At 38.8% G+C, this 9,716-nt stretch overlaps 1 protein-coding gene across 1 annotated transcript; it reads right to left on the bottom strand.

The window, feature by feature from the left end:
• Positions 1-3,770: 3,770 nt before the first annotated feature.
• On the bottom strand, positions 3,771-7,590 carry LOC115825062 (major histocompatibility complex class I-related gene protein-like). Its single transcript, XM_030788810.1, has 6 exons — positions 7,459-7,590; positions 6,036-6,287; positions 5,662-5,937; positions 4,878-5,144; positions 4,392-4,442; positions 3,771-4,013 (listed from the first exon to the last, which is right to left on the bottom strand). The coding sequence occupies exons 1-5, from the start codon at positions 7,529-7,531 to the stop codon at positions 4,402-4,404; spliced, it is 909 nt and encodes a 302-aa protein (XP_030644670.1). The 5' UTR covers positions 7,532-7,590; the 3' UTR covers positions 3,771-4,013; positions 4,392-4,401.
• Positions 7,591-9,716: the final 2,126 nt, after the last annotated feature.

Raw genomic sequence — 9,716 nt, 5'->3', positions numbered from 1 at the left:
AAGACCCCTAAAATCATCTTTTTGTCATCTTGAGATATGAGGGCTGTGCCTCCAGTGACCCCAGCATCACAAAGAGTGCAACATTGCCTTTGTATATATTTCCATGACAACTGTACACCAACAGGGTACAAAGATTGCCCCTAAGGGGTCATTTTTGACCTGGCAGATAGGCATTCTTTTGTGGCCTGTAAATGCCTAACAGCTCATAGAAAAAGAAAACAATTATGGCAGGGGTGTTAAAAACGAAGTGTGTGTGTGTGTGTGTGTGGGGGGGGGGGGGGGTTGCCTGTTTAAATGCAGTCTTTCTGCAGTGTGAAGAGGTAAAACCAAGATATTCACAAAGTTTGTGATGAATGACAAGTTGTTTCTTCATAAATAATAGATTTTCAATCAAGCTGCTTTATTTTGACCATTTTGGAGCAACTCTTGTCTTCGGGGTCATTTTTGGGCCAAATCTTTACCCCAGAACATAAGACTTCATGAGAGTTTTAACATTTGCATTTATTTTTGTTTGTACCTTTTATTAGTCCAAATTAGACCAAAGGGTTTATGTATCCCCTGTGTTTAGTTGAATTTCAGGGGATAACCCTGCAAACTTGGGGCTAACAATGTCACGTCTCTAGAAAGAGGCTGGATGTACATGCAGATCAGTTTTCTCTTTATTCAAAGTAAACAAGAATATCAAAGACTTACGGAACTCTAGAACAGAAACATGGCAGACCAAGAAAATGAACGTGACATGGAAGAAAACTCCAAGCAATGCCAGCACAAAGAAACAGGGGAAACCAAGGAGTACTTATATCAAACTAAACAAGGCTAAACAAGGTATAGCAAACTAAACACAGGTGAGAACAATGATTGAGCAAAGACTAAACAGGGCTGAACCAAAAACTGATGGCGGGTGGGGGGGAAACAGTGAAAACAGAACCCAGACCAAACACTAGAGGGAGAACAAACAAAAAAAAAGGGGACACAGGAGACAGAGGGACCAGGGTGTGACAAACAAGCCCTAGGCAAAAGTCGGTGTTAGCCCATATGCCAGTGTGAAAGCTTTCTTAGCCTGGGGCTAAGATGGTTCTAAGAATGCTTTTAAGTCTGGGCTAAAGTTTTCACACGGTGTCTATTTAGCAGTGTCACTGGCAAACAGAAAGCAGCATGCAGCGTTAGGGAACAACAGAGTAACTTACAAATACATTATTTTATTTGTCTAATTTTAAATATCACATATGATAACATAAATGAAAACAATCACGTACGAGGCTCTAAACAGTATAGCACTCAGGTATCAAAGTGGCTATCGACAATTTCTCGTCCATCTTGCCCCAGTAGATCACAAAATGCGTTTATCCGTTCACTGCTCAGAATAGCAAAATCCTAAATGGCTCCTAAACTATGGAATAGTCTTTCAACTAATGTCCGGGACTCAGACACACACTGTCAGTTTAAGTCTAGACTAGAGACTTGCCTAGTCAGCCAAGCACATACTTAATTTCCATAGCCAAAGGTACTTGAGTGGTGGACCACGGTCATGTGGTTGAGTGGTTTCGGTGAACTGAGAAGTGGGTGCTGTCTCCCCTCTGTTCACATGCCATGACTCCAGTTTGTTGACAATGGGATGGAGAGTTTGTCAATGTCACTGGGTGACACAGCCCAGCGTTTATGCTGGTTTTACTCTGTTTTCATTGGACTTCCTGGAGCACGAGTCCTCCACTCAAATCAAAATCATTTTAAAACTTTTTCAAGAACTGTGCTGTGTGCTCCGCCATACTTCACAGTCTTGTTTTCTAAACGACGGGGTACCTGTTCTCAGGCCTACAAGGTACCCCTCCCAGGCCTTCACTCCCAACATTCAGCATGTGCACTCCTGCACTCCTGCCCGAACCTCCTGCAAGCTTCTATCCTAAGCCTGCAGTTCACCTGTGATGTTGACCCTTGGCCTGACTGTGGAAGAGGAGCAGACAGGACTGTGTTTGTTCACAGGGGGGTTTGGCACTTAACTCTGTAGAGCTATTTTAGTACAATCACAACACAAATAAACCTGAACTGAGCTAAACTTCAGAACAAACACTGTTTATGTGTCTGGTACACCATTCCAGCAGCTCCTGCTTCCTGCTCTCATTCTACTTCCTAGAGTCACAGTTTAAAACCATACATAATAGCATTTAATTTAAAGATGAATTATATTTAATTAAAACAAATATCACAGATGACTTTTTTTCTATCTTACATTTTTACAGCTGAGCACACTTACAGCAAGAGCTGACATTTCCCATTCTTAGAAAATTTTCATAGTTGTGTATTTAAAAAAGTATGTGGTGTTTTAGTAGCAATGTAAAATGTGTAAACCTCTGTGATTGCACAAACACACACTCTGAACAGTGAGTAGTGAATTAATCCTCAGCATTTAACCCATCCAACGCACCGGTAGTGAACACACACACAATAAGACTGTGTGTGTGTGTTCACTACACGCAGACTAGCAATAAGACTGTGCAATAAGATTACAGATACTGTTAGTGCTTTACTACTGTAAGAAACTTTAAAATGTCTGCTCCTTGTTTTCTCTGATCCAGTCTGAAAAGCTGCTTTTGGGCAATTGAATTGTAAACAGTGCAGTATAAATAGACGTGAACTTAATGATTACAAACCAGACAGTACGTCCTCTTCACATAACAGACTTTTAATCTAGTTTATGTTACAGATTAGATTCACTGCCACTGACTTTAAGTGGGAAGCTAACTGTGGCTGTGTGAAATTAAGATCCTTGATTTGTCTTTGTTTAATGATAAAGTCCATTAACATACCTTTAGCCCAAAGCCATGAAATGAGAGATAAACTGAAAAAACATGAACTGGAAATTTTAATGCTCAAACACAGAGGAACATAACAACCCTCATCATGTACCCCGATCATTTACTTTATAAAGTCAGTGCCCTGTATGCATGTTGTAATTCAGGGTGTTTGGCCAAAGGTATAACTGTTCCTTGACACTGCATGTTCCTTTCTGTTTTCCAGTCGCTAAATAGACACTGTGTGAACATTTACACTGATAAATAGTTCTCAGCATGTCTATTTGTGTAGTTAGTGTTTAATTACAGATGTTTGACATCATCTATAAAATACAATTAAATAAAGAGCTAACAAAAAGTATTCTGTTAGTTTGTCTTTAGTAAAACATTGATTTTATGTCTATGCTCAGTACCACTTTACAGTAAGTCTACCCTTATAAAAGATTTACAAATGGCTTACAATGAGGTTATTAATTAGATTGTAAACACTTTATAAATCATTAATAAACACTTTATAAACAAGTTATATCTCAGTTTTCATTCATAACTTATTAACACGCATATGATGGGGTTGAAAGGTATTAATGCTGGATGACGGACAGGACAAAGTGACCTGAGTAACCAATGAGATCGGAGTTTTAACAGTACAGATAAATGTGGGATCACTATTTGGCAAGCAACAGGTGACTGTTGTGCTTTTTATCTAATGGTTTATAACAGCTTATTAATGATTTATAAAGTGCTCACAACCTAATTAATAAACTAATTATAAAATTGGCTCACATTTTAGCCATTTGAATTGTAGAATCGTTAGTTTCTTTATGTTTCTATATAGTTTTATAATTATATTCGTTTTAGATGTTACTATGCAGTGCTCCTTTGAACTTTGAATATTTCTAATATGAAATGAGCCAAATCAGACTTATGGTATAAAAAAAGAAAAAAAAAAAAAGAAAGGAAGAAAGAGCGAAACAACAAAGCTCCAGAGAATCCACATTTATTAGAACAACATGGATTCATGTAGGTCTGTAAAGAGAGATTACATGTGTTGAGTGTCTGTGCTGAGAGTGTCTAAGGTCAGAACTACACAACACACCTTATTAATGGCCTAAAGGCATAAAAGCAACATACACACATATCAACACTACATTAACATCAGTGTGTCTGAGGATGTGCAGCTGTGAGAGACTTGCTGTGACAGACCCAATCCACAGAACATCAACACTGCAGAGATAGAGAGAGGGGGAGAGAGAGAGAGAGAGAGAGAGAGAGAGAGAGAGGAGAAATCAACATTTGTAGGCCGCTGAAAACACAACTACAAACATTAAATCCTTAAGCAACATCTTCACTTACACACAGTGTAGCACATTACGGTGACATAGCGCCATCTATCACACAGGACAGTATATAACTGTTCCATCTCACACTGCCTATCATACAGTACTATACCACACTATACACCACAATATTATATTAAAAAACACAACACCAGACTGTGTTCCATCATAGCACACACTGTTTTACCATTTCCATATAATACTACACTCTGTCACTTCACATCACTGCACCTCACGGCACATTATAGCAGTTTGTGCCATTTACCTGTTCACTGTTAAGGCCTTGGTGGGTCAGAATCCCGCAAATATTTGAATCCTGAAGAGAAAAGAATTGACAGCTTTAACCCTCGGAAGTGAAGTGAGGAAGATTACATTTACCAATTACCAACACAGCAAACTGGTCTGTATTATAGCACAGTAAAGTATGGATCATCTTTAAAGAATAATGAAATCAAACTCTGCTTGAAAATCAGTAACACACCATATTGTCTATAGTATAACACTGTATCGGGTTAGAATCACGTTAGTCAACACAATCACATGCTATTTAAATGGGCAATATTATATTGTGTTATGTGTGAAGCTGGTGCATTTTGAGAGTGTGGTTTATGAAGACATTCACACACAAAGACAGATAGCACTGAGTTCGTTAAAAAAATCAACAATGTCCTGTCAAAACATCCTGTGTAATCAAAACCATCATTACTCACATAATTCACTGATAACACAAAATAATTGTGTCTATAGTTACCCAGTGTGATTGGTTCTTTCAGGGCCATGTGATCCACATAACAGGCATAATCTTTTCCATCAGAGTCAGGGATCTCCACACTCTTCCTCAGCTGGTAGGTTCCATCATTGTTTGGTCTGACTCCTAAAGACCTCAGTTCTTCAGAAGGCAGTTGAGTTTGATTCTTTCTGATGTTCATGGTTATGTTTTTGGGAAAGAAACCAGTGGCCATGCAGGTCAGGAGCAGCCTGTGTGGTTTATAGCTATTCTGTATAAATGCATTAATATCTGATTGACCCAGAGAGAGAAGGAACATGAGGTCATTAATGATGTCATTTCTCCTTGAAAATCACTGAGGTTAATCATGTGGTGAACAATCATGTTAAAAAGAGACGAGAACTTCAAAACAGATTCATTCATCAACATAAAGTAAATATCAGTCTGTGTGTGTGTGTGTGTGCACGCGCGCATGTGTGTGTGTGTGTGTGTGAGTGTGTGTGTGTGTGTGTGTGTGTGTGTATGTGTTTGATTCCAGTTCCCTCCACAGGAGAAGAATAAAACACAAAGAGTTTGTACATTGACACGTAGAATGGCTAGAGAGAAGAGGAGTGTGTGGTAGTGAATAATATATTGTAGGTCTTTAGACTGTCTCCACAGCTGTGAATAAAGCAAAAGTTCTGGACAGGTACATTATGGCACATAGAACTCTTACCTGTAACAAAGTAAATGTAAGAATACACATTAATTATGACTTCACTGTATCCTGTGCACCAAAGCAAATAGTAATGCAGACATTGGTACTCACCGGGGCTCTGAATGTTATCATCTGTACATTCCTCCAGTGTCTTCAAACCCAGACACATGAGTTTAAAGAAAATGGATTGGAAAAAATTGGTAAATTTTTCAGTATTCCTTCCCTCTACGATGGCGGTCACCTCTTTCCTTTCAGCCACCCACTGCACATCAGACATATCAAAGTAGAGCAGGTCCTTGCCGTCGTAGCTATATTTCACGACTGAGATAATGGAGTCATTCTGAAACTCACAGTCCAGTCTCTTCTGAATGACATGAATGCCTGAATCTAAATGTAACAAGCAGAGCATTCATTAATAACAACATTGCATAACAAAGGTAAAATGAATTAACAAATAATTAAAAAATTATTATTCAGATACTCACCGGACTGATTGTGTGCCATGACTTGCAGTATCGTCCTAAGTTCACCTTTCTCATTTTCTGAGATCATGTCGGCTGTTGCAACAAAGCTGTCAAACTTATTCCCTATTGCCCACTCAGGACGAACAACTTTCCCATCATCTCTGTAAGTCTTCAAAACGCTGTTACCACACAACACCGATATACTGAAATTGTGAATGACAGGGGTTGTGGCTGTTCTGGAAAGGAGTATAGTGTTCTGAATACTAACAGAACCTGAGAAAGAGAGAGAGAGAGAGAGAGAGAGAGAGAGAGAGAGGGGGCAAAACCTGCTCAACTCAAGATGAAAGGCTTATTTTGAATCCGCAACTATTTACAAAAGCACACTAAACTACAGAAGTAGTACCAGTAGTACGTACATATGTATATATGTTGTATATATCTGGGCTGTTGATAATGCATTAATGCTATTGTTTTAATGTCATTATTTTTTTTAACACTGTTAGTGCTAATCCTAATATAACCCCTAATATAACCCTTTGAATCATCACGCGTATGAAAGGAAAGCTAGGTTAGCTGGCTAGCTGAGAAAGTCATGCGCGCTCCCCCACACCGATAAATGATAGAAAAAGATCTTTTGAACAGAAGTGGCTCCCTGAGCAAAATAAGAGTTATTCGCAGTTACTGCCAAGACGAATTTATCTTACCACAGGAGTGCGTCCAGTCTCAAATAGCACATGTAAGCGAAGCATACAGCTAACACAAGTCATGTTAGAACCGGAAACTTACGTTCCAGCACAATGACCGCTCTGAATTGGCTAACCTTGAGGCATATCTTGAGGCGTATCTTAGTGCTATTAAGGGTTGGATGTCTTCAAATTTCCTGATGCTTAATGCAGGCAAGACTGAAATGCTGGTCATTGGTCCCTCTACGCATAAGCATCTTTTCAGTGTTCCTACCCTAAATTTTGACAACTGTATCATCTCTCAAAACTCTTCAGCTAAAAACCTTGGTGTGATTTTTGACAGACAAAATGAAAAAGAACCATTGCAAAAGATGTTTCTACTGTTAATCCCACAATTTTTGAAAGCTGGGAAACTTCTAATCCAATCTAATCTAACCTAATCTAATGTGATCTAACCTAGTGTCATTTGACTAAGGCTCTTTTTTTCTGAAAGACAACAGAGAGCTGAACGCTGATAATCATTTTTATCTTCAAAATCAGACAGAAAGCATTTTGTCTTTAATCTGCCTAAGCGATATGTTAATTCCTCTCAGTAAGCAGACCCAAAGTTTGGCACACCCAACTACAGTACGTATATAATGAGCAGTATGTTTGAACAGTTTTAAGAAGCATTACCAGTGAAGCTTTATGTCACATGATGAATACTGAACCTTCAGCAACTTCAGTACACTTTCTTTTCCAACAAACTTAAAGTCACTTACCAACAGCAGGTTCTATGTCAGCAGCTCCTACAGTCATTAAGAACAGACCCATGAAATACAAGGGATACTCCATTGTGTCCTGTCAGTGTGACTCTGAAGACAGACTGGATCCGGGACTTTGAAACCGCAGTGATCAGTGCTCACATCAGTGTGTGTGTGTGTGTGTCCTTGACATTAATAAACAGCTGACCTAGGTTAATGACATATACCACTAAATGCTTAAACACACAAAGAAAAAAAAACATCTCTCCTTGCTCTCTCATCTGCTAATTAAACTTATTAAATTAAAATAACTAATTAAATCTATTTATCAGTGTAAATGTTAACACAGAGTCTATTTAGTAGTTGCCACTGCCAAATAGAAAAGGGCCATGCACCATAAAGGAATAACCAAATTTCAAACAAATACACTACTTCATTTGTCTCATTGTAAATATTTCATGACAACATGAATTTAAGTTTATGTTAATAAAGATTAGATGCACTGTTATAAACTAGCTCTGCTTGTGTGAAGTTTAACAAAGATAAATCAAGAGTTTTAAAGGCAAAGTCCATTATTGAACCTTTGGCACAAAGATATTGAATTACAACATGCATATGGTGCATTGACTCTATAAAGCAAATACAAGATCAGGGTTGTTATGGTCCTCTGTGTTTGAGCATTAAAATTTCCCTCTCATGTTTGAGCACAGGGGCAGTGGTAAACAAATCCTTATGACACTGGAAAGTTGCATGTGCAGATTTGTTCCATTGCAAAAGTGTTTGACTGGACCCAAGTCTGCGTGTTTGCCAGAGATCTAACATTAAAATGAAGAATAAAGTTCTGTTTGAGGACTGAAGGAAAGGTTGGTTAGACAGTGAGAGACTGCCAACTCAGGACTCTGGGGAGGGCAATGAGAGCTCACATGGGGGTGAACTGTGAAGACATTCCCAGTATCCTTTACAAACAGCTCTTTCAAACGCAGATGATGTGTGATTCTCTGTATGTGTTCTTACATTCTTGCGTCCTAACCCGACGTCATCTTCCACCGCCTAATTTCACTCCAACACTCAAGCATGCAAGTGCTGAGAATGGTTGTCTGCCCCAGATACCCAAGATGCATTGGACGATGACTTAATTCAGAATTCATTAACTGGCCTAATCCATAGTCACATCATTGCCAGGGTGGCGGAGGAAAGCCAGACCCATTTGACTTCTCTTATTCTAACTAGATGGTGCAAATAAATCTGCTTCTGCATGAACGTGAGGCCAGAGATGGGCAGAGTAGTTGTCCAGTCTTTATTTATCTTGGGCCCGATTTGAAAGTTTGTTTCGACTTTCATCGGGGTGGCTCCAGTTACCGAGCGACGTCCTGAGGGGTGGATTTTGCATGGCTGGTTAAGTCAGATGGCTGAGTAGTTTAGCACAATAGCAAGTACACAGCTCATCTCAAAGTTTTAAAGATGTTTTCTCAATTTCACGTGTTATTTCACGTCAATTCCTGCTAAGTAACTTGGCAAGAACTATCTTTCCAGCAGCACACATCTGTTCTTGGCGAAGCCAGGTAAAAACATATATTACTCCTGCACTGTTATAAATATTGTTATTTGTCACCTGCTTGTGGGTGTTGCTAACGTTGTTTTGAGGAAGTGTGCTACAAATGTATTGACAGGGGATGCATCAATTTTCCTAAAAAAATGTATAGACTAATAAATATTATAAATATTTCTTATATGTTATATTTTTTTATATGCTACGTTCATCATTTAGTTGTTTGTTTGTAGTTTGTGAAAGGCAGGCCTATAAATATATTGTTATCATTAATATATCACGCATATATTAATTTATGTGTGAACAAATCAGGTGCATTCCCACACAAAAATATGTTTTAGAGGGAATTTATTTTCCTATGAATAGTGTGATCTTGCTTCAAACGCTACTGTTACACCAAAGCAGCATTCGTAATCAACGCTATCCATGCACGGAGACAATGCTGGGAACCAAAATGCTAATATGGCAACTAAAGTTTAAGAAAACGTCTCACAGCGAAAGAATATAAGAGGAACACATCTGCTCTCTGATTGGCTGTCGCTCGATTCTGTCGCTGCATATTTGCATAAAGATGAATGATGCTCAACTTTTTTTTGTCACCAAATCACAGTGATGTTGTCGCCAGGTGACTAGTCGCACCGTGTCGCTCAGTGTCGCCTAGCGACCATTAGAAATGAATGACTTCCTGTCACTTTGTCGTTTGTTGTCACTGCCGGTGTGAGTGCAG

The sequence above is a fragment of the Chanos chanos genome, chromosome 12 (assembly GCF_902362185.1).
Source record: "Chanos chanos chromosome 12, fChaCha1.1, whole genome shotgun sequence".
Taxonomy (NCBI): Eukaryota; Metazoa; Chordata; class Actinopteri; order Gonorynchiformes; family Chanidae; genus Chanos; species Chanos chanos.
Note: the sequence above shows the minus strand (reverse complement) of the source record. Positions and strands in the feature narration are given on the sequence as shown.